At 41.2% G+C, this 24,804-nt stretch overlaps 1 protein-coding gene across 3 annotated transcripts in view; it reads right to left on the bottom strand.

Annotated features, from left to right (window-relative positions):
• The window catches only part of tacr1a (tachykinin receptor 1a), a 44,815-nt gene that overhangs the window by 12,052 nt on the left and 7,959 nt on the right, over positions 1–24,804 (bottom strand). For all 3 annotated transcript variants that reach the window (XM_030059157.1, XM_030059159.1, XM_030059160.1), the window contains exons 2-3: positions 16,211–16,405; positions 1,716–1,866 (exon numbers count right to left, since the gene is read on the bottom strand). In XM_030059157.1, coding sequence (XP_029915017.1) covers positions 1,716–1,866; positions 16,211–16,405 — 346 coding nt within the window. The remainder of the gene's footprint in view (positions 1–1,715; positions 1,867–16,210; positions 16,406–24,804) is intronic.

Here is a 24,804-nt window from a genome sequence, read left to right as displayed (position 1 = left end):
TCTTAAAACTAAGAGAGAAGATCTACAGAGGGGAAAAGACAGTTTCACTTGCTTACAGTGCAAATCATCCAATGCAAAACACAAAATCCAAAGCCAAATGACTCGTTTGATGCAGAGATAATTTGCATCTGTATACAGCTATTTACTTTGCAAAAGTAACAAGCCAGTTAGTCTCACATTTAGTGTTAAAATTATATCTTTCTTGAAACAGATGACAGGCTCTACTAGAGTATGGATCGGGCCATATATTTTTTTGTCTGAACCCGACCTGAGCCTGAGATTTTGCTTATCCTCTGTTGCAAGGTTACATTTACTGTCTGAAATAGCCTACGTGTTGCCTTCAGAGCCATCATGTAAACTCCAGCACTACATAGGAAGTTGCCCAGAACAGAGAATAAGTGAGATCACTTAGCTAGTAAGGCTGAGTGATATGGCCAAAAAAAAAAATTTTTTTCACCAAACATTTCACATTTCACTATTTTAATCCATATTTTTCTTGTTTTTAACAAACCACTGCTACTAACTGATGGGTATGATCATAGGACTGGAGTACATGAGTGAATTGGGGCTCATTTGACAGAATGCTAGTGGCTAATATGACATTATAACTTACATGGACAAAATCTTGTTTGTTTGTTTGTTTTTTTATTTGATTTTTTGCAACAACTTAAAACATTAAAACATAAATTTGAATTAATCGATTTAATCAATTTATTACCCAGCACCATTTGCTATTATCAAGAAAATGATACATGAATAAAATTCTTGAGGTTAGTTGATTTGCATTGGTGAAATGATCTTAATCCAGTGACAGACTGTTTTGAGGTCACCTTGTCTAAAGAGGAATCAAGGTGAGCCTGTGAAGGAAAATGAGTGACATCAGGTTTATCTTTGGTGACTGAAATAGATCCACAATAGCTCCCAGCAAAGGCTTGGATCAGAATCTAATAATATGGAATACTAAAAGTTTATGGTCATACACAATATTGTCTCCTTTCTCTGCCTAAATCACAAGACCACAGTCAGACCAAAGCAGAATGAGTTTTAGACGCAAGATTAGTTTTTTTGATGGAAAAGTGTTTAAACACAAAACAAAGAAAAAATCAAACCTTAAATTTTCAATTTCAAAAGGAAACTCAAAGAAGGAATAAAGTGCTTCATTGATTTAAAGTCTACTGTTACTGTTTTTTTTTCTTCTTTCCTAATGTATTTATTGTTGTTTTGTTATCATTTGTCATTGTACTGTTTTGTTTTCTGTTTATTTGTTTTGTTTCTATGTATTCTGTATTTTGTTGAGTCCATGTTTGTTTATATGTCTGGACCCCCTTGAAAACGAGATGATGCATCTCAAGGGGTTTATCCAAATAAATAAATTTCAAATTTCAAAGTTGTTTTGTCTTTCAGGTATGTTGTTTTTTTTTTTTTAGCTTCTACTTGATTTAAAAAAAAAATGTAATGTTGGCACTGCAGCTAGTGGCAACTGAACAGGCGCACAGGGTGACAGTAATGGCATACATAGACAATTTTGATTACACACATGACAATTTACATGAATGTGACACTCACACGCTGTTACTGGAATATTTCCGCAAGACAATATGAGATTAAATTCTGGACATCGCCCAGGTCTACTCCGGAGAGGTCAACAGGAAGTGGTCTCAGCGCCACATGCAGATACTCTGCAGCGATGACAGCCGTCCAAAAGTCAGACTCACCTTGCGTTTGGCAGTCAGCTGCTCTTTGTAGCGGTCGGAGGAGTCTCCAGGAATCTCACTGGCCCAGAGAGTCAGCCCCACCACCAGGTACGCACAGCCCATCACCAGCAGCGGCAGGAAGTAGATCAAGATGGCCACACACACGTAGTATCTGCAGCAATACAGCCACAAGTGCAATCAGGTCACTCATCCAGTACAAGAAAGTGAAAGAAACAAGCTGAACTCCGTCTTGGTAGCCATATACAAAATGAGCCTTGTCATTATGCACTTAGGAAGAGTCATCGACTTCCCTCAGTCTGGGAGAGCGTATGGTCACAGTGCGAAGTGAAAATGAGATTTTTGCCATCTGTGGTAAAGATGTCATGATTCTTCCATCTAAATCAACAGTCTGAAACTATGCGCCATGGGGCAAGAGCTTTCACGTTTTCATCCTAACACTTTCTCTCTGATTTCATAATTAGTTCCTCCTCTCAGGCTGAGGGCGTGCTAATTAGTGAAAGCAGCTGCCATAGTGATTGGTTGGAACAAAAACCCGTGGAATCTCGGTTCCCTGCGGCACACGGGTTGAAATTCCTAATCTAACTGGAAGTAAATATGTTTGGGGCTTTATTGTATATTACTTTGGGGCTTTACAATATAATCTGAGGCGCTGAGCTTTGCATAAAGGTGGGGCTGAGGCGCAGTGTGGAGTGGTTTTGTCAAAATGCACCAGCAGTTTAGCCCAGTCGACCCTTTTCCCCGCAGCCATTTTGACATGAAATAGCAGGTAAACACAGGTGTTACTAATTACATTAATTACAGCTTCAATCCAGTTAAGTGTAGCCGAGTCTTTCCAGGGAGCCAGCGTGAGCAGCGCCGGGGCTCTGGCTCTGTTGGACGCAAATGGAACTGAGCCTTAATTCATGTTAATTCGCAGCACCTGTGTTTACCCTCGTGTTTCATGTCTGAATGGCTGCTGTGGAAAAGGACGAGCACTTGAACCAATACAGTGCCTGAAAACACATTCAGCCTCCAATGTGGTTTTGGCAGCGCACAACTGTGAGTACACATCGTGGCAAAAAAAAAAAAAAAAGGCCAAAACCTTCCAACAATTCAGAAACAAAATAAAAAACCAAAACTGTGTGATTTTTTTTAAAAGTCATTAAGTCAGTAATTACAAGGCTAACTTTGCTCAGGTGCAAGTCATTCTGTCACAAACCCATCCAGTTTGTTTCCACCTGCATCAGTGGATCAGCTGTTTTTACCTCATCGAGATAAATGTGTCAGCTCAAACAGTCGAGTTGGGTCTTCCGTTGCACCAAACCAAAATGAAATCAAAAGTGCATTTGAAATAAGTGAGGGATATAATTGTGGGGAGGCACAAAATCTGGGGAAGGATATGAGTGTAATCCAACATGCAGATGTAGAAGAAATATGGACCAAGAGCTACACTTGTCCGGGGCAGACGGCTCTCCTAAAGTTTAGTTGCAACAACAATGGTATTTGTCGGAGAGGCCACTGGGAGACCAAATGTCATTCTCAGCAAGCTGCAGAAGTCAGCAGCTGCAGCTGAAAGTGATGTCCATGGGTCATTAATGTCCAAGCTATTATACAAAAAGGGCCATAAGAAAGAGTGGCGAGGAGAAGCCCATGCTGAAAAAAACAAACAAACAAAAAAAAAAAAAAAACACGCCTGCCCCCCAAAAAAAAACTCTGGAGAAAACTTTTCAGTAATTCTCAGGCAGAGCGTCTTGTGGTCTGATGAGCCAAAAGAGGATTTTTCTGGCTCCAGCACTGAACAGTACAGTGTGTGTGCACATCGGCCAGATAACACCAACCCCACTTGTGCAAGACGCCGGAGAAGCCTCATGTTACGGGGACCTGGAAGTCTGCACTGCAAAAATGCAAAATCTTACCAAGATTATTTGTCTTATTTCAAGTCAAAAATGTCTTATTACTAGTCAAAATATTTCATCACACTTAAAATAAGACATGATCACCTCAGAAGTAACTTGTTTTTAGGTAATTGTCTCTTGTTTCAAGTGAAAATTTGCTTGAAACAAGTGAAAATTTGCTTGTTTCATTGGCAAAATTTGCCAGTGGAAAAAGTGAAAATTCACTTGAAATAAGTGAAAATTAGCTAGAAACAAGAAACAAAATTTGCCAATGAAACAAGCAAATTTTCACTTGTTTCAAGCAAATTTTCACTTGAAACAAGAGACAATTGTCTAAAAACAAGTTACTTCTGAGGTGATCATGTCTTATTTTAAGTGTAATGAGATATTTTGACTAAGAATAAGACATTTTTGACTTGAAATAAGACAAATAATCTTGGTAAGATTTTGAGTTTTTGCAGTGTGTTCAGGACTGCAGTGAAGATGAATGCTGCACAACACATGGAGATTTTGGATGAAAACTTACTTGCGCCTGCCAGAAAGGGTAAACTATAGAGGAAGTTTGTCTTTTCGCAGGACAATGACCCAAAGCACAGCACCAGAGCCACACTGGGCTGGTTTACTGTAAAATGAAGCACACTGGTGTCCTTGAGTGACCCGGTCAGAGTCCCGAGCTTAACCCTTTGAAACCTGACCCAACTCACTTGATTTCTCTCAAAAACATGGCGACAAAAGTGTGATGGTGTATTGGTGCCACTGTAGGGAGAAAACAAATTACAGAGCTGGGGGAGGGTAATATTCCAAGAAGAAAACTCAGAATTCATGAGACTAAAGTTGTAAATTTACAAGAAAAAAACTCACAAATTTGAGAAAAACACTCACTTTCTAATGGAGAAGACAAAGAATTGTAATGCATAAATAATAAAATTCCCCAACTATCCTGGTACAGCTTGAGCAATTTTAGTAGCAATGGGCAAATATTTCTCCATTTGTCAAAACGTGGTACAACAATGTACTAAACCAGGAGGATGAATACTTATTTAATTATTCATATTTCCATTCTTGATTTTTTTTCTTTACTTGTTAATGGTTAGAATTTTTATTTCCTTTTTGGGCTACACAGTAGAGAAAGTAGAGACAAACTAGAGAAATTCACAAATCAAAAGAAGCCAAGTTTAATTGGTCACAATCCCAGGTTGTAGAAATAATTTATGTGGGGAAAAAAGGTTGCGGGTTGAATGCTTTATCAAAGCGCTGTAGAAATGTTCAATGTGGAGTTTCTCTAATATTACAGAGCAGACATCACGATGTTGCAAGACTACAAATGTGAAAAACAAGCAGGAGTTCAGGCTCATCAGAGCAGCTGACGAAGAGTCAGAGAGGAGGTTAATTTTATCAGTGGCAAAGAAACAGCAGCCAGACAGAATGGCACTGAATAGAAATAAGGAGACATGAGGAAGGAAATGTACCAAGAAAAAGTTTTAAAAAGAGTGTGAATAGTAGGAGACCTAACCAGCTTCATGCAGTCATGCCCTTCAAAATGCAGCGATTTTGCATGAGAGTAAAGAGGAAGGATACTTCTCTCCCACACAACTGGATTAAAGAAGGAAGAACAGGATACTGTAAACAGTTCAGGTCCATCTCCTAGAGCTAATTACAAATAGGCCATGAGGAGTGTTTTTTTGGTTGACATGAAACATTGCATCAGTGTATGAGCCCAGGCAGAGAGCATGGACTGACTGTAAGGAGTATTTTATCTTTGTTTTTATTCCTTTATCATGTTTTTCTCATGATTTTAATTATTATGGTTTTAGTGATCATATTTTTTTTAAGCCTTAAATGATGTTTACATTTTTTATTCTACTGCTATTCTACAACTTATCTTTCTGTATTTTATAAGGCCTAATTCTTATCTGTGGCATTTTATCTGTAGTCGATACTATTCTAAACAGTTTTCCTTAATGGTTCATTTGAGCCAAAGTAAAGCAGTGTTGCAACATCAGTGTTATAGAACACATAACTAAATGAAGAATCAAACTTATTTCTTGGGCTAACAGTTTTAAAAGTGTGACTCACTGGTTGACACTCGCCTCGGGGTGAGGGTGAGCTGAGCATGAAGATGGGCTAAGTTGTGCTAAAAGATCAACTTTAAGAGTTGCCTGCAGTGCGGGGAACGCCAATGCAGCAGTTCAGAGAAAATGGATAAATCCCTGTTAATACTGGACAACGTTACCCAGTCAAGTCAAGGGCTGAATCAATCATCACGTGGGTTTGCTGCAGGATTCGCACGTTGCGTTTCGGTTTGTAAAGTGAATTAAAATGTGAGGTGGAGGAGGTGGACCCCTGCTCCGCTAACTGTCCCGTGAATTTAAAGCCTGTATGAATTAATTAATCATGACAGTCTCCGTATTTAGCCAATGATTCGGTCATCTATCACAGACACACTACTTGGTTTTGTTAGTCCTTTGAGTGTCCCTGAGTGTGTGTTGCCTGATCTTGATATGCCTGTTAACTGTGCATGTGTGTGTGTGTGTGCGTGTGTGTGTGTGTGTGTGTGTGTGCATTGTTTTTCCTCTGTATGTGTCACTGTGCACATCAAAACATTATTATCTGAATTATGGCTGGGTAAAATTGTAATCCTACACTGCATTTCTGTGTTGAAAGAAGGAAGAACCCTGGACTCCAGCGTTCACAGAGAGACAATCCATTTTCCCCACTGTGAACGGTGCAGCTGAGCCTCGCAAGCCATTTCTGTGGCAATTAATTACAATTATGTTAATCCCAGTGAATACCCAGGAGGACCGGAACTCCACAGTAAGTTTCCATCAGGGTGAAAATGACCGCACACTGAGCCACACTTTTCACACCGTGTGTCACCAAGCCAGTGAGATTAGAGTCATCTTTGTTGTCTGTCAGACACACAAGGTGCTTCACAAGATAGAGAAAATATGATTTAAGAAGAGAAAAGAAAGTGGAAACGGGCAAATGCACAGAATACAAATCACATCCCCTCAGCCACTCCAAAAACTTTAGATTTATATCATCGTGCAAATCGCTTCATAACAAGTCACAGATTTTGCACACGCCACTGTGCACTCTATATCAGTCTGTAGGATAGTCACCAGACAAGCATCTTTTATATATACAGCTCTTCCGAACAAATATATAGTGTCACTTCTCAGCCCCTAAACTGGTTATGCTTAGAATGCCATGTTGCATCTCAGTTATGGAAAACAGTGCTTTTTTTACAGCATGTTTCATACACTGGGAAAAACATCCAAAATTCACTTAAGCTGCACTTCCTGGTCTCAGTTGGTCAGTTAAGTCTTTAATAAGGAAGTCTTTAATACGAGTGCACATGCTTTAATCAATACATTACAGGCCTATGTCACTTACTGATTTACCAACTTTCCACTCCAGAACTAACCTACAGCCTCTTAGTGGATAACTAGGGATGGAGTCCAGATATCAATGTTTGAATTTATGTGAGAGTATTTAATTGCTTTTACATTGCTTTTTATTGATGGATGAAATGAAAAAGCCTAAGCCAAAGCCTAATCTGACTGAGTTGGACCAAAAATACCTCATAACAAGTAAACAAAAAACTCTGATTATATAGAGATTGTAGCTGCGGGACTATAGTCTAATACCAATGGGCCTGTGTAAACACAAACATTTTGAAATCAATCCTAAACTGCAGCAGAAGCCAAAGCTTAAACGGGTGGAATTGCTTTGTCTAATTTGTTCCTGTCAGGAGTCTTCCTGCCACATTCTGGATTACTTACTGTATTTGGGATGCATAATCTGCTAGGTGCCACCTACAAGGGAGTTAGAGTCAAGGTGTGATGAAATAAAAGCATGAATATAGAACCCAGCTGCACTAAGCAGTTTTTGGCCACTACAGGGTGCCAAGAGCTCAAACTCAAAAAATAAGACAGTTCTGCTTCCGATTTCACAGTGCATTGGTTGATCAAACCCAAACGTGGTGATGAAAAAACTGTTTTTTTTTTGTTTGTTTGTTTGGTTTTTTTTGTTTGGTTTTTTTTAGATAGAAATGAGGGATAAATTTCATTTTCTTACAAGGCTGCTGTTGGTTTAATGAGCAGAGTTAGCTGAGTCAGGAAATTCTCCAGGTACCATCAGCTGATTGGTTCCTGACCAGTGTGCTTTTCATAGTTAACCAATCGCCATCTCACTCCCTAAATTCAAAACTGTTGCTTGTCTAGTTACTTTGCCACTGCTTCTCATGCGTTACAGCTTTGTTTTAACCTCCTCCTCCCCGCTCCACCTGCTTGCATCTGTTTTTATGTTAGGGAGGGGGAACATAAAAACCCTGCTCTCTCCTTTATCCCTACAAAATATGCCTTCACAGCAGGGATTTATGAAACAAAATGTTTGCAGCAGCATAAAAGCTGGGCTAGGCAAATTCATGTGATAAATACATTTCCTATGTGTGAGTTGTCCTGACTGAACTGACAGCTACATGGTAAGCTGCTGTGAAGAAACTGTCACTGCAATCAGCACTGTGGTGCTAGAGGTACTCATACAATTGAGCTGAAATTTGGATACATTTGAGTGGATTAAGGTGATTATTTTTCAGAATATTAGCTGGGGGGAAGTCCACCTCAGTGGCTAACAGTTAGCATTTGGAGCATCCAGCCAGTATCCAGCACTCAGTAACGATGAAAGGAAGAGAGCACCACTACTGTCCTACACAACAGCTGGGTGGGGGATGAAAATTTGCAACACAGATGAACATTTAGCTCAGGTAGGAATGTTAATATCTTGATCATTTAATCACTAGTATTTGCCCTAACTCATAATAATTCACACAAAAGTTAAGGTATTAATTCATGTACCATCACTGTACAGTGTTACTGCCTCTAAAAAGATGTTTAAAAGACCACAATCCCTGTGCATGAATCACATTCTCTGTATAAAATATTACGAAATACAGCGAATCACTTCAATAAGCAGGCTGGAGGGAACATCACATAGTCATTGATGGTGCGGATCTGATTCACCATCTTGCTCTACCATACCGTCGTAAAACAGCAGTTCTGTAAAAAAGAATCTTGTGATTTATTATCACAGAAAATTTCTTTTTGAAGCCAACAATGTACGGGAGTCAGAGTGGGTCACCCAAGCCACAGTCAACATTTAACATGAGGCTAATGAGGATCAATTCAGAGGAACTCGAAGCCACCATACAATCCACTTCAATGGAGAGATGGAAGGCATTTGCATGCACACAAGTGTCCATAAGCATAATCCACTTAGGGGAAAAAACATCTCTTATGTAAATCCTTTTGCCTGTGTGTATGTGTGTGTTTGAGTATTCATGTGTGTGGGTGTGTTGAAATGTGTTTAATTGTACATTCAAGGTCCAAGAGTTCATCTAGAACAGAATGGACAAGATGAGTAGTATCTCTTTTGTACAGGATGAAATATTAATGGATTTTTACTGTTGGAAATTATTAAAACAGTATAGAAAATGTTGGGAGCAGAAGTAGGAGTACGCACATCTGGTTTCTCTCTCACCTCTCTCAGTTCTTCATCGGATTTGCGTGCAGAGAGGTATGAAATTGGCTGGCACTGCTGTATCCTTCCATGGAGAACAATAATCATAAAATGAAACACACTGAATTCAAAGGAGCATAAGTAGTCGGGATTGTAATGCATTAGCATTCAGTGAGACATGTATTTTTCATGTTGCAACACAGCCCATGTTGGAGGAAGGTTCATTTCCCTCTTTCTCCAGCTGTGGGTGATGGCCCTCCAAACCAGGAAAAGGACATTTTACTCCCTTGACTCTGTTCTTGCTACAGCATGTATGTGTCATTTCTAAGGTGTATTTTTGCAAGCCTTCTGTCGTCAGCAAAACCAGTCTCCTGCCTTGGAAAAGTCAAGCTTGTCAGTGTGTCAGTTGCTCGGCTGCAGGTAAAGGTGTTGGGATCTGTTCACCACGAGGTGGAGAGGCAGACAGCCTCCCTGAGTTCTGTATTACTGAGTTGCATTCATTACCCATGAAAACCACACAGATGGCAAAAAACAGCAGCACAATCCATGAACACAAGCAGTGTGAACATGTACACAAGAGAATGCACACGTGCAAACACACACACACAAGTATACACACCAGAAAATACTTGAAAAATACAGATGCTGGCAGACCCACATGTATTTTCCTGTAACTCCATGAACTGCCAGGGCTGAGGGTTTGCTTGCATTCAATAAGCAGTAAGACGCTTTGGATAAATCTGCCTATCTGCATTCCCTCCTCCAGACAGTGAATTATGAAGCAAAGGGATAAATAACTCAGACAGGACTGAGATGTTCATTTATCATTTGAAATCCAGATTGTGTGTAGATCCAGACAGACATTAGAAATGCATCTTGGGCGATCACTTGTGGGATATCACGTCCCTTTTCTATATGCAAATCACTTAAGTTCATTTCCATTATTCCAGGAGGTTTGCAAATCCGTTCTGATATTAACTCATCCCCGTATAATCCAGATTGCAAGATGTCACTAAATTCACGGTAAGCAATATCCCAAAACATTGCTCTGGACACCAGCAGTGGGTCTGAGAGTGAACTCTCTGCTTCAGAGAATGTCGACAAAATTGCTTCCACGTGCTTAATTAGCAAAGAATAAATGAAATCGTGAGACTGCTGCCCAGTGTGTCAGCAATAGGCTCAATGTGCGCACAGACTCTCCAGCGTAGACATATAAATTCTCACTCTGTCATAGGACACTACAAAATACTGTAGCTACAGCGACACTTTGAAACAGAACTATAAACTGACCGTAAAGCAGCAGAGAACCATGCCAGGATCCATTCCTGTTGTTACAAACACAAAGATTGAAGAAAGCCAGGAACGTGATCACCAAAACTGAAAGATAGTATTAGCAGGGCCACATTAGGCCATTTAGTTGTCGCTGAACCTCATTTGAATGCCACAGCATATGAAACAGCTTTGTTGTCCACCATGATCTAAGTTTGGGGAAGTGACTATGGCATGGTCTGCGTCCATCAAGTGCAATTTCTGAGCCTCTGCTGGTCTCCTGTGGAAGAAATTTGGAGGAATGATCAATTTTGACACTGGGATTAGCATTTTGAATAAAAACCTGATTAGCCCAGCACAGTGCCATCACCAGGCCAACGGTATCCTACGCTCAGCACAAAATTCCTCAGGCATTCTTAGGTCAATTTGATGTTTGGTGATGCATTATTACATTGATGTCCCATATCCACAAAATGGAAGTGACTGGCTCACAGCAGCGCCACCAACAGGCCAAAAAGTCCCCAGGCTTCATACTGCAATGTCTAAGACACCACACATGCCAAAAAAAAAAAAAAAAAAAAAAAAAAAAAAAGGCTCCACTCAGGCTGACTGCACCAACTGTGGGCGATGTCATTGTCACTGTTGCCTTGTTACCAAGCCCTTTCATCCCAGCATGGCCACCGTTCAGCCACTGTCAAACACAGGCTTCCAGCAGGATAAACATGACTCAGGAACATGGCAGTGGCTTTAGTCTTCTGATCTCAAGCAAGTACAGCACCTTATGGACGAAATAGACCAGTATTTTCTGGAATTGATTGCACTGTGTGGGGGGCGCAAAGGTAGCTGTCTGCCTAAGGAACAAAGAGCACCTCCAGTGGTGCCATGCTTTAATCTTGAGGCAATCAGCAGATATTTGAAGGTACCCTGCTAGAATACATAACTACAAGTATGCCTTGATCATTCACCCCCCTCCTGGCCATTCACAGCTGAAAAAATAAATGAGCACTTTTCATCCATAAAAACATGTTTTCTGGTTAAAGTTTGTAGCTCAATTACTGCCGTAGGGGGAAAAAATGTATTTCTGACAAGACCCGGTATCCCCACAGGGACCCAGGAGATCCTCACTTCCCTTGATAGATGAAGCTTTAGGGGGAACGGAAGATGCACGTGGTAACCTTGCTAACATAAGAGCTCAATCAATAAAATTTCAGTCAGTGGAGGTCGCAGGAGTGGGAGGGATAACACAATGACATATTACACACAGTAATACTGCAATTTTTTTTCATGCTTGCGTTACCTCCTCACCAATTTCATGGCGGGCCTTTTTGTTTCAGAGCCGCTGGTGTGTGGTTATGTGTGTGTGTGCAAGTGTCAGTGTGGATTTGCACGCATATGTGATTCTACCAAGCAAGTGCTTCATGGATGCTACTGTGTAGGAGGTGGCCAACTCCGACCACCACAAGCACACCAGGCAAGTTTCATATTAAATCATATTAAAACAGCACTGGGAACGGCTTTGATTTAAATACAAACATATCAACTTTCATTTTTGCACAATCCTACAACATTGCTGCAGACTGTAATATAATCAGAACATCAAAGTGTTCACTGTACACACAGACATATGGGAGAGCAGCATATGTGTGTGTATGCAAGTGCATGTTTGTGTGCATTTGGACGGTGCATGCTTATGTAAGTGTGCATGTGTACATAGTGGCATTTATATGTGTGTGTGTGTGTGTGAGTGTGTTGGGGGGTAGGGCTGCTGTTCTTTTGACTTTGCAGAGGCACATCGACACACAGGGTAACATGACGCCCTGCTCCACGCTGCCTTACCGGCAATGATAAAAGGCTCTGCTCATATGAAGCCCAATTTAGAGGAAAGGGACGGCAGAGTACAAGGTGTGCCCACTCTGTGATCTTCCTTCCTCTGTCGGTGTGAGTGTGTACACAATGAGTGTGTGTTTCCTTTGCAAGATGACGATCAAATTTTTGAGGGTGTGTGTTCTTTTATTTTGACACTTATAAGGCCCAAATGGTCTCTCACAGGAATGCTTCACTGATATAGTAATGCATAATTTTGGTATCTAGTACTCGCCGCATGGTGCCTTCAATCTTCAATGAGGAAAGCTTTACTCGCAAGCCTTCATGGTAAAACTTCCAAAAATGCAAGCCATCTCTGATCCAAAGGGAAAAAATTGGGTCTGTAATCGCACACGCGTTACATGACCGTGATTGAAACGATTTTGTGGAAGTGGCAATATATGAGCCAAAACATTTGTGTTTGTGGCCCAATATCAAGACTGAATTGCTATACTCTGTTTCCATCTTCAGTCTGACTTTGCCTCCACTCTAACAGATTTTTTGTGATTTTCCCTAGCCAATCACTAGAGACCAACGTTTTGTCAGGGTTGTAAAAGTAAAATAAAAACTACAGAGTTGGGTGAAGACATGGTGCTCATGGGCTCAGTTGGTTGTTCAGCAGAGAAGGTGAATTGAACAATACCAGACCTGCAGAATCGCTGGAATTTTTTAAAAAAAGTGAATGTGTGATTCATGGGTCTGGAACCAGGCGAGTGTGTTTGTGAAGTACTGAGAATAAAACTGGGTACCGGAGACTTGGATTATTCAGCATGACCAATGTGAGAGCAAAGCTTTCTTTGTTGGAGGCTGGAGACAGCACATGCTGAGTACTCCATACAAAAATTATGCGTTATGGGTGAAGTGTCCCTTTAAATATAGCAAGATGAGTCAGTCCTTCCACCAATTTGATGTTCCTTCTGACTGGAAAAAAAAAGGTTATTACAGTGATGTACCTTGCTTTTCTTGGTCCATGTGTTGTTTGGCACTGTATTTTTCTTATTACCGTGGATAACCGGTCAAATCTAGATGTGGGGATGTCAACTTGAGCTACTTCTGGTGTGGCAATAATGAAGTTTGATGGCAGAAAATGATCGAAAACATCAACAGCGAACATGAGGTTTTATTATCAGTCCAGGCTCACAATCAAAGCGCAAAGACTTCTTTCTAAATTTTTGCATCAACAATCACACAGACAGAAATCTATCACAGAAATGACAGTGATGCAAATTTCTTTCCCATTTTTGCATTTTCAGTAAATGACACTACTTTCGTTCTTTGTCAGTTTGCAAAACTCTCTCTCTTGATATCACTATCGCCATCACTCTCTCCACCAGAGTGTAAAACTAATTGCTGGATTCAAGTCAGGCAAATTGTCAAAAGGCCTTCTGGGAAATACAGGAAATCACAGGCTAAAGAACTAAAAAAACAGCAGGGAAAGTGGATAAAAGAAAAAAGTGAAGTCAGCGTGTTATGAGATGATCAAATGGAATGGATTAAAGTCCATGGAAAGGTTAAGACCAAGACGGAGAAAAGTGTAGTCAATCATATTAATTTCAGTGTGTGTATGTGAGCTCCGCACTCTGTGGTTGTGGGTGGGAGGAGGGGGAGGGGGGGCGTGTATAAGCACGCAGTCACAAACACACTCATCTATTTATACCCTCCTAAGGGGCTTGGCTTGCTAATTTCCACTGACTGGAACCAGACAGGCCGACAGACAGTGACGGTGGCTGGGCGACGCCTGGAAAAGAAAGACATGTGGGATCTGACCCGAGGTCAACCTGAATCAGAGGGTGTCAACTACGGCGTGCGGCAGCGGCGGAGCGGAATTACCTCCATGCTCGCACTTACCTCCAATGTGTCGCAGATTACAGTTTCATTAAAAAAGTAATAAGTGCAGCAGCGCTCCCATCATGAACACTGAAATTACCATCGCCCTGTTCATAACACACTGTGTTTCGGTGGGGAATTGTGAGGGAGGCAGGAGCAAGGAGAGAACAGAAGCTGGCTGGCATCGGAGCAGCGTAAACACTGTTGTTGATGAGGATGACAGCATGCAGCAGAGTGTGTTTGACTGGCTGCATATGTGCAAATATTATGTGGGAGTGTGTGCCTTTATGTGTTCACATAATTAATACTGTGTCTGTGTGTGTGTGTGCATGTGTGCTTGTGTGCATGCGAGTGTCTGGCCTTCATGTGTGTATTGTGTATAGCTAGAAGCAACAACAAGACAAATGCAAGAAATGTGACTGGGCAGACCCTTTTAGTTGAGCAAGGTGCGAAACAATGTCCCCTGGCCATGCTGCTTTTATTCTGCATTTTTCTAAAGCGGCTTCAGAAGTGCATCTGGCACGGCAGCACATCTTCAGCGCGTGGCCACCAGGGGGGATGAAGTCGGTGCACACCACATCACGAGCAGTGCATAAACACCGAGTGTGAAAACGATTCTCATGAATGTTTAGTCACAGGTATGACCTGAAAACACTGGTTCTATTTTAATTGTTGCATGTAAGGAAAGCCTACATCAAGAGGAAAGGTGACATCGGCTGCCACAGAGCAGCCACCAGAGCTGAGGCCTGATAGTGATTGCAAATCGTTCTTTAAACTTCTTTTACCCTCCTGTGTTAAGACAGTTCAAACACTGTCTGGCAAGCCTCTAGCCTAACCTCTGTGGTTTGAGCCTAAAAATTAAATGCAAATGCTGTTTGACACGGGTGGAGCTGCTGCGTGAGGAAAGCAGCATAAAATCAAAGAACGAGCTCTCATAAGAAGACAGAAACGTAAACCAAAGGAGAAGACGAGCTGAACGGCACACTGCACTTTGAAATGAATATCACCTGTCAAGCCCTTTGTAGCTACACATATTTGAGAGCACACTTTGACCCTGCATGACTTCAAATCAAACACCAATTATCTCTTTTAAGTAAAATTCTCTCAAGACTGGTTACAGCCTTAAAGTTTGCCTTGCTGTACTGACTGCTGCTGGTGCACCTTGCGGGGGTCATGAATATAACATCAGTCTGGCTGACATGCAGGCTCCTTTGTTGGGAGTCAAGGCAAAATTGTAAAGTTGGATGGAGGATATGTTGGAATCAATATCAGAGGTAAATACAGTCCAGTTCCCCACACAAACAGCGTCTTGCCAATCTGTTGTGATTGGATAAACAGTCAAAGCTGGTGGGATGTACGTCTGTGCTTGTTGCAAGCTTAGCACTCAAATCACATCTGTTTTGGTATTACATGTGAGACAGAGGGTCTGCCTCAGTGCTGTCAGAGGCTTTTAGCAGCTTGCTGGAAGTGAGACTAAATGTGGCAATGGATACATTGTAGTAGACTGAAGGGAACAGAGGTGTGGAAAAGGTGAAAAAAACCTCTCAGCTTTGACTTAAAGATCAGATGGACAAGGACTCTTCTGGCAGTGAATGGGCACAGGTTAATTATCCAGCATTACCAGCTGAAATGATGAGATAAAGCTGAGTAAAAGCTACATCTAAACATCTTTTTTTCACTTTGAGAATTAACCAAAATCAACCAGAAATTTAAACCAGTAATGTCCTGTTACTTGTGTTGACATTTTTGCTTTCTGAATTCCTTTTTCAACTCTGTTTTTGAAAAGTTGCAATACAAATAGGGTTTATAGTGGTAGTATTAATTGGAGAAGTAGTAGTAGTAATAACAACAACAACAACAACAATAATAATAATAACAATAAAACATGACATTGCCTCATTAAATGGGGGAGTGAAGGCTCGGTAATATCCTTTGTTCGCCAACCTGATGCTTTTGCCTTTCGGTGTGAAAAAAAGACAGCACCTCTGTGATGTGCTTTGCAACGATGAAGCACAAAGCGCTGCACCATAATGTCTCATTCACACTGAATACAAACAATGTCCTCCCACATTTGCTCTTAGTTCAAAAGAAATTAACAGAGCCTGATGACAAATTCAGCTGCCAGTCCAAATGGAGACTCACATCTTTTTGAAGTCGCAGATGGTGTATTCGGGCCAGTCGATGTAGCAGACCACCCGGCCGGGCAGCTCGTCGGTGTTGGAGTAGTAGTACTGGGGGAAGGCCAGGAGCAGAGCCAGTATCCAGATCACTCCCACCACCACCTTGGTCTCTGTGGAGGACATGCGCTGCTGCAGGGGGTGGATGATGGCCATGTACCTGCACGAGAGGAGGAAGATAACGTGAGATGGACTGCAATGTTACAATGGAGGGTAAACCCAGCGTACCCAGCTTTAGTATGCAGCATGGCTACACTGATGTATGGGTTTCATGATGAATCTGACAGATATTGCCATTTTATTAAAAATCCAACATCAGCCTGTCAGTGTGGCCCACCCCTGATATGATGGACGTGCCACAGTTTCATTGATTACACATTTATCATATAATTGATCAGTACCACATTGGTAATCTGGTGTCCCATGATAGGGTTAAAGCTGCTCCAGATGCTTTTCCCCCTCTGACAAGACCACACTTCTGAGGAAATCACTACACTGGAAACGGTATCATCCTTTAAAAAAAAAAACAGCGGTTGGACCCTCGTTTACATTGTGGTAAGTAACTTGTATACGGATGCATTCAGGCAAAGATATAGCACAAATTCATTATTTTGATATATGTTTTTCCTTTTTTTTTACCTGGTGGTTGTTTGCTATATGGTGCTCACTGACTGGAGGTCACAGTTTACCAGGTTTCTTACTTGCTGGTTAGTAAACCGAGTGATCAGTTGACCAACTTACCAGCTGATGACAGATCAGATCTTCCATCGGTGGAGTTTTCTCCATTCAGTATCTGATTTCATTTGCATAAAACTTTTCTTCGTTCTCTAGCACTGACTGAAAACGCTGCTCCATTTTTGTACATTTGTGTGCTGGATTTGGAGTCTGAACTTTCACCCTCCAGTCAGCCTTATCTGAAGAGTAGCCAGGCTCGAAAGGAGAATCTCAATTCTACACCTGATCAAAGGAGATAAACAACTCTCCTGCCTCCCCTGCAGTGGCTGTTACCTCCCACAGGAAAGAGGCTGGTAGGCTGGGCATGTGGAGGATCCCTGGGTGAAGCAGAGATGTAAAACATAAATCCCTGCCTGTCCTGCTCTCTAGCCCTTATCTTTTGGAGCCCGAGCCGTGGACTTTGGTCTGAAAATGAAGGCACTCCCCTCCTTGCCCCCTTTCTAAAGATCGTCTGCTGCTAGTTGCCATATATCAGGCATCAGAGGCCCCGTCCACACTTGGTACTAACCGTCTTCAGTGATCTGATCACAAGTGGACAGCTGACACACATCGCCGCTCACACCTGACATTATCACAACTCTCAAATGCAACTCCAGTGACCACTTCTGCTCAGATTTCATGACTACGCTCCCTCTCCTCCCTTCTTCTGCCTCCCTCAAAATTCCATGTTGTCACTTTTTTCCCTGTGTTTCCCTTTCACTGTATACAAGCAGAACAATGGTACTTACTTGCTTGTACTTGTAAGAACAGGGGCTTGTGCTTACTCATGTTCAGATCTATTCACAAAGCAGCTATGCCCAGTCGCTCTATTTTATATATATATATCAGATAAACATACTTTATTCAAATTTGAATTTAAACAGTCTCTAGAATGCTTCTTCCTTCCACAAAGCGACAGGGTGGTCCTCTGATGTGGTCTGGGACACATCAGGACACATTAGTGTTCACACTGCAAATCTAATGTGGCCCAATGGTTTGAGTTGACAAATCGACTTTAACACCTGTCATTATCATGAGTCCCAGTGTGACTCCAGAGGCCGCTTGGGATCGGATTCCCTATCTCTCACCCATTCACAAGGCAGTTGTGCCCAACCACTCTATTTTTAGGATTTCCCGACGAAGACACTGCCGTACAACCACAAAGGAGAAAGAAACAACAGTCAATCACTCCATCCTTCCACAAGGCAATTAGGAGATCCTTAGGTGCTGTTGGGGACACATCAGGACGCGGCTGCATTCACACTTCAAATGCCATGCGTATCGAAGCACACAGGCACATAAGTGTGCATTGACAGATAAAAGGTTATAGATAAAAGGTTTCACAAATCTTAAACTTATTTTACACAATCTGGAGGCTCTATATGCTTATTTAGTCCAGGATTTACCACTCCAACTACAGAAAGAAGGCTTGGCAAATGTGAGACGTGGTTGAAAATAGGCTTCAGGCTCTCTGTATTAATATAGTCTAGGTTTGACCAGTTGAGCAACAGCAGTTTTTGACCTCTCTAGACCTGGCCTTATGTGGTCTGCATAGAGAGAAATCAGTGAAATCAACCTCTTCTAGGTTTTACAAATACAAGACATGTTCCACGAATCTGAAAGCTGGTGTCAATTGGTGTTTGAATTTTCAGCCAATATCTTCTTCGGCTACACTCCCTGAACTCAGCAGAGAAGATATTAATATGAGCACAACTTCACCTCATCAGCAACAGCAGGTCAGCTTGTCACAACATCAGGTCGCGGTAAAGCATTTTGTAGAAACCCTTTCAAAAAAATAAGTAAATATGCAAAAATTAGGTCAGGTCATTGCTTCACAATATATATTTTACTGATTTAAGGAGGTTTGACTTGTGAACTATATGTTTTGCAGGTCTTTGGAGCAGATTAGTTAGTGAATGTCAAACGCTAGGCCAGTTTTACTCTGGCCTAGCGTTTGACATGAAGTAAATTATCTGATCATCATGTGTTAGTAAGTGGAGGCCAGGACTTTAAGGATCATATCAGTGTTTTTGAATGTTTGGTCCATTTACTACAATTTCTCATAATTTTCTGGCATTTTACACAGCGAGCAAGCGATTTTGCAAATCATGCAGAGGTACTTAAGATTTCACAACATATATTCAATATGCCTTCATTTTCAATTGCCACCATTCATAAGCCACAGAAGTGATAATTGGCTGTGGAAAGCAAACATTTCCCTAGGGACTATTTTCTGATGGAGGGACCGTGTCATTCCGCCCATTTTCAAGTCATCAAAACACTACAGTGTTGCTGCTTTTAGGAAAACTAATGTGGAAGACTTTATTACAGTGATGGAAGAAAGTTTGAAGTCTCTGAAAGTTCAATTTCATGTCACAGTGGAATGAATGGAAATGAATGGCTGGACAAAAGGGAGGAGAAATGATATCGGAGTTCTAAAATATGACTGCTTACTTTGGGATTACAAATTTTGTTGGATCTTTATAAGCCTCCCTCTGTCTTCCTCTCATCCTCTCCCTCAGTACATTCTAGCACTCTTGGAGCACTATTGGAGACATGTAGACCTCCTTTTGCTGCTGCAGGTTCTCAGGATTAATTAGTAGATCGGTTCCTTTTGCCTGCTGACTCTGAAATGATTTTAGGTGATTTTCATTGAATGATTGAATTTTCTTTGATCAAGGCATGGGCCTTGGCTGGGTGCTCAGCGGACCCCTCTAAAATCTTCTAATAAAAATAAAGTCCTCATATTACCAACCTATATCACTTACAGCAATAGTCTATTAATAGATCAAACACACATGAGTGTAACTTGCTGTGGCTGGTCACTTATTTCATAATGAATGCATGAGAGCTGCTATCTCCGAGGATTCTCAGGGGCCCTCCTCCAATGATGTCGAGTCCTTACCTTTTATAGATCATTTTCATCAATTCACTTTCTATCTCCTCTAATCTAGAAAGGTCAATGACTCTTATTTCTATTAACTCTGTGAAATTGCTTCTGCTGAGGACAGTTTGGCTCCTCTCTTTATTAATCTTCCTGTTCCTTTGTTTACACTGAACATATTTTTAATCTATTTTATTGTATCTTCTGCAATCGCTGCATATAAAGGTGGGTACAAAATCTCAACAACTATTGCCCTATTTGCAAACAGTCCTGTCTGGCTAAAGTCTTGGAATCGCTTGCAAATGATCAACTTGAGATATTTCTTTGATTTCACTCTGTGCTCAGCTCGTGGCTGGCTGGTTTCAGGGCCAAGCATAGCAACACCACTGCCACTTCTTCATGAATGGTACTGTGTCTGCTCTTCTTGTTGACTTTTCTAAGGCCCATGACACTGCTGATCATTTCTTGTTATTGCATAGACTACCACTCATTGGATTAGATTCTACTGCATGCAGCTGGTTTTGTAATTGCCTCTCACTAGACATCAGTGTGTGAAAGTGAGTACACAGAAGTTGTGTCACTCACTTGCAGTTTGCTGCAGTGTGACCTATTAATGGGTAAAAAGTGTTTGCTAGCCCACCCAGCCATTATCACCACCAGCCATCACTGCACATTTCCTATGGACAGCAGTTACATAATTCCTGAGATGCAGTGTATACAGATTTCATAATCTGGTTAAGGGATTAGCTAGATTTCTGCTGGAGAAACCCGACCACTGGCAGTAACTGGGTTTCTGCTTCTCCTACTTGCAGTTCAGCACATTAGATGACAAACAGAAGTGGTATACATCATCTGTGTCAAGTTATCATAGTCATAAATCTGTAAGAAGCATTGTGTTTTGGTTAGGTGGCTATTTATTTATTTATTTATTTATTGTTATTTATTTAGAGTGTATTAGAGTTAGAGCATTATGGTGGAGTATATGGTAGCCATTCCCATGATCAATTTTGTGTTACAAGGTGCAACAATTTTTGGGTTGATATAATTTGTTACATAAATTTAGTGCAAAATTTAATCATTTTTGACCATTCAAATGTGTGCAAAAAAAAAAAAAAAAAAGTCAAAAATCCCTCCAAAATAACACAATAGGACACAAAGACCTTAAAGAACACCACACCAAGACCTTGAGGAACACTGCAGGAAAAATTCATTCTGTAATTTAGTGTCAAAAATGGCACGTGGAGATTTCTGTAAGACTTGCATTTTTTGGCGGTTGGATGGCGAACATTCTGTTTGAAAATTGCTCAGAAACCTCCCTTTATTGTCAAAATACCTGGAAGGCCAGACATCCTCTGAATGCCCTCGGTCTCTAGTTTGTGGATGTAAAGTTTCATGAAGCTGTGATCATCACAGAGGTCACTATAGGTAATTTTATACAGTGACATCAAGTGACAAATCACAAAATGGTCTCACTATAAAGAAATAGCTACTATGGGGAATTAATATCATCAAAAATTAATGAAATTAGGCTCACTAAAGGCACAATAATCCCAGTAAAACCAAATTTATGCAACTCCAAGACTGTTTAGACATTTTCATTCAGCAATTTAACCAAACCTTAGAATAATATTTAGCCATCCTGCCAACAACCTAGCTTACTCAACATCAATCGGTTCCATAGGTTGCCTAGTTTCATATGAGTATCTTATCAGTATCTTCACTGCAGCTTTTAAACCCTCTGTAGCCCCTGAAAGGAAGTAAGTTAGAGTGGTAAGTAAGAGGTTAATGCAAAGTTCCCACATTGACCAGTTATTATTTACACACACGGCAACAGTCATCATTGAATAGGTAATATGGTGGTATTTAAGATCATCAAATTAATCTACAGTAGTTACCTATTAGTCAGGGAACCATATCATAAGGTGTGACAATGAGGAGTTCTGCAGATGGAGGATTCATTGTTCTGTATGCAACCACAAGCTATTTATATTGATGTGGGCAAAGTGCAAAAATGCAAATTTGTGAAGAGTCATGCACAGAAAACTGAGCTGTGGGTTGTAACTCAAACCATAAACTGACACAAAATGGATATGTGCAGTCACACACACATGTACACTCCCCCCCCCCCCCCCCCCCCCCCCCACCCCCCACACACACACACACACACACACACAGCCATCAAAAAATTTCGATTTTTTTATTCTATTGTTGTTGTTGTTGTTGTTTTAAAACTTATAGGTCAGATAATGCAGTGAACATATCCTTTATATTTCCTTCTTTGATTTATCTCAAGCCACACTCCTGTCCTTGAAAAAAAAAAAAAAAAAAAAAAAAGCACCAACAGAATTATAATATCAAGGGTGTGTGTTAGGAAGCAGGCTGTCAGGATTTGAGTCAAATGATTCCCCTTCAGCATTTTAGAGTAACTGTTACACATCATCATAATCATGCTCCTAATCAGAGCGATGACAGAGTACATGAATAACTTAGAGCTTAAAGCTAAATATCTTCCATCATCCACACTGCGATTGAAATTGTTTTTAAAAACATGTTTGCTGGTGGAGTCTTCCTCCTCTCTGTAACAAACAGGCAATCTCAGAGCATTCAGGAGAGCATATCGTTTCATCAATATTTCACATCAATTCCATTCACACCAAAGATTTTTGCAATATTGGACTCACAAATCACTTTATAAGCTCATTAACAATTGGATTGTGGTGATTTCATCTACGTTTGATCCCTAAACTTCATTTATTTTTATGAATGAAGTCAGCAACCCAGAAACTATGTTTCTTGACACCATCACCGAGGCTCTGAGCTGTGCAAATTTTCACTCTGTATAATTACAGTAAACTCAGTGGACTCAAAGTTGTCTAAAGGAATGCAATCCTGGGACAAATTAGTTTAATTAAATGCTTAATCCTGTTAATAACCCAAATTAATGTACTAATTGGATACTCATTCTAATTATATCTGCGGGCAGAAGAGGTCTTTCACATCAAATGCTCCCAGTGGTCAGCCAAACATCACAGACCAACTTCTCAGCTTTCGTTTTTTCTTTTTTCTTTTTTTCTCTGGACCTGCTTCAAATAGCACTGGCAGCGAGCACTGTCTTTTCTTCATGCAAGTGAGTCACAGTCAGGTTATTGATGGTGGAATCAAACAAACACCTGCAGAGCACAACACTTTGTCTGTTTGACACCCCACACAATCCACCACCACCACTGATAAAAAATGTATCGCATGTATCGCCAGACACCACCGCACAAGTGCAGACACCAGTAGTTGCAATTATTTCCTCATGTTTGTTTTAAGTAAAGAAGCAGGTGCTCGGGGTTCATAATGAATGACTTAGACAAAAGGATTAGACTATTTACAGGGTTTCCCACTGGCCATACTGGAGTGCCAAGATAATTTGAGGTGTAGCCACAGAGAAAATCATGGAATTTGATCTGTTCTCTGAGAAAGTTAGGGAATATCCCAGGATTTTGCAAAGAGGCCCCTTTACAGAAATATACTGGAGTGTATTGTACAGCTTGTTTCATTCGTTCATCAGGGGATGCCACATGGTCTCACGGCTCCCAGACCAATTTCCCTCTCCAATCTGGCGACTCTACCCCTCCCTGTAACTTCTACTCTTGGACCCCCTCCACTTTGCCTACCAGCCCTAACTTAGAGTTGAGGATGGCATCATTTACCTACCAAACTGTGTCTGTGCCCACCCAGACAAGCTGGCAAGCACTGTCAGGGTTGTGTTTTTTGAATTCTCCAGTGCTTTCACCACCATACAGCCAACTCTACTTAGTGAGATGCTGACGGCGATGCAAGTAGACTTAATTATAACACACACTGAGAATTATTTGCAGGCACTGAGTGACTAATGTCTGCTGAATGCATGTGTCACACACTCAAACCTGTTGCACTTTTCATCAGTTTCCTTGTTCACTTCACTTGGCGCAGTCACAGTAAATTATTATGTCTTCATTCAGAGTGGGATTTGCTATTAGAAAATAATACACACTCAAGCTAGTCTGGCATAACCTCATGATTCTCCTTTTATTCACCTAACAAAGTCACTCTCTTCATTCTAATACCCCAATAAGCAGCGTTACAGCTGGGAGGTATTTCAGTTATATTGACTTGTCGGTTCAGAGAATCGCTCCCCTCTGTTTCCCTCACTTTCATTATACATCTTATACTAGAAACCTTCTGTACAACCTCTGCTCCACAAATATCTGCCTGTGGGCAAGTTCTGATTGCTCGCAATAGGATACCTTCCCAGTGGGTGGCTGGCAGCAGTGGCAGCACGTCATAGACTAAATGGATGACATACAGCACTAATAATCTACCAATGGTGGCTAAACTGCTCTGGCAATACAAACAATGGTTCGATATAAACACCATGAGGCCACTGCAGGGGGAGTTTCGCTGAGGAGACGTAAGTGATTAAGAAGGGAGCCGCTACAGGGACAGACGCAACTGCCAACCTTCAAGCCTGGCAGTGATTTTTTTGCAAATTGCGTTTGAAAGCAAGCTCTGGTAATTTGATCATGAAATTGTTTCCTCTGGTCTACTGGCCTCTCAGGGGGGTTGCTGTTGTTTTGCAGGAGATTACATAAAATTCCCATCACCAGATGGAAGGATATAGCCTGGGTGAAGGTGGCGGTGCTTGGGGGTGTGTGTGCCTGTGAGGGGTGTTGGTGGGCTGTAATTAGGTGGAAGACGAATTGTCTCAGTTGTTTCTGTTGCTGCCCACAAGCACAAGTATGACCTGTCACCTCTTTTTCACATCAACCACTACGGGATGTCCTGTGGAATACCAACATGAGCAGCATTTGCATCTTCCCCTCACATGCATGAGTGTGTGTGTGTGTGTGTGTGTGTGTGTGTGTGTGTGTGTGTGTGTGTGTGTGTGTGTGTGTGTGTGTGTGTGTGTGTGTGTACTTGGTCAAGGTTGGCAG

The sequence above is a fragment of the Myripristis murdjan genome, chromosome 9 (assembly GCF_902150065.1).
Source record: "Myripristis murdjan chromosome 9, fMyrMur1.1, whole genome shotgun sequence".
Classification (NCBI taxonomy): domain Eukaryota; kingdom Metazoa; phylum Chordata; class Actinopteri; order Holocentriformes; family Holocentridae; genus Myripristis; species Myripristis murdjan.
The sequence above is the reverse complement of the archived record's forward strand: the minus strand, read 5'-3'. Positions and strand labels throughout refer to the sequence as shown.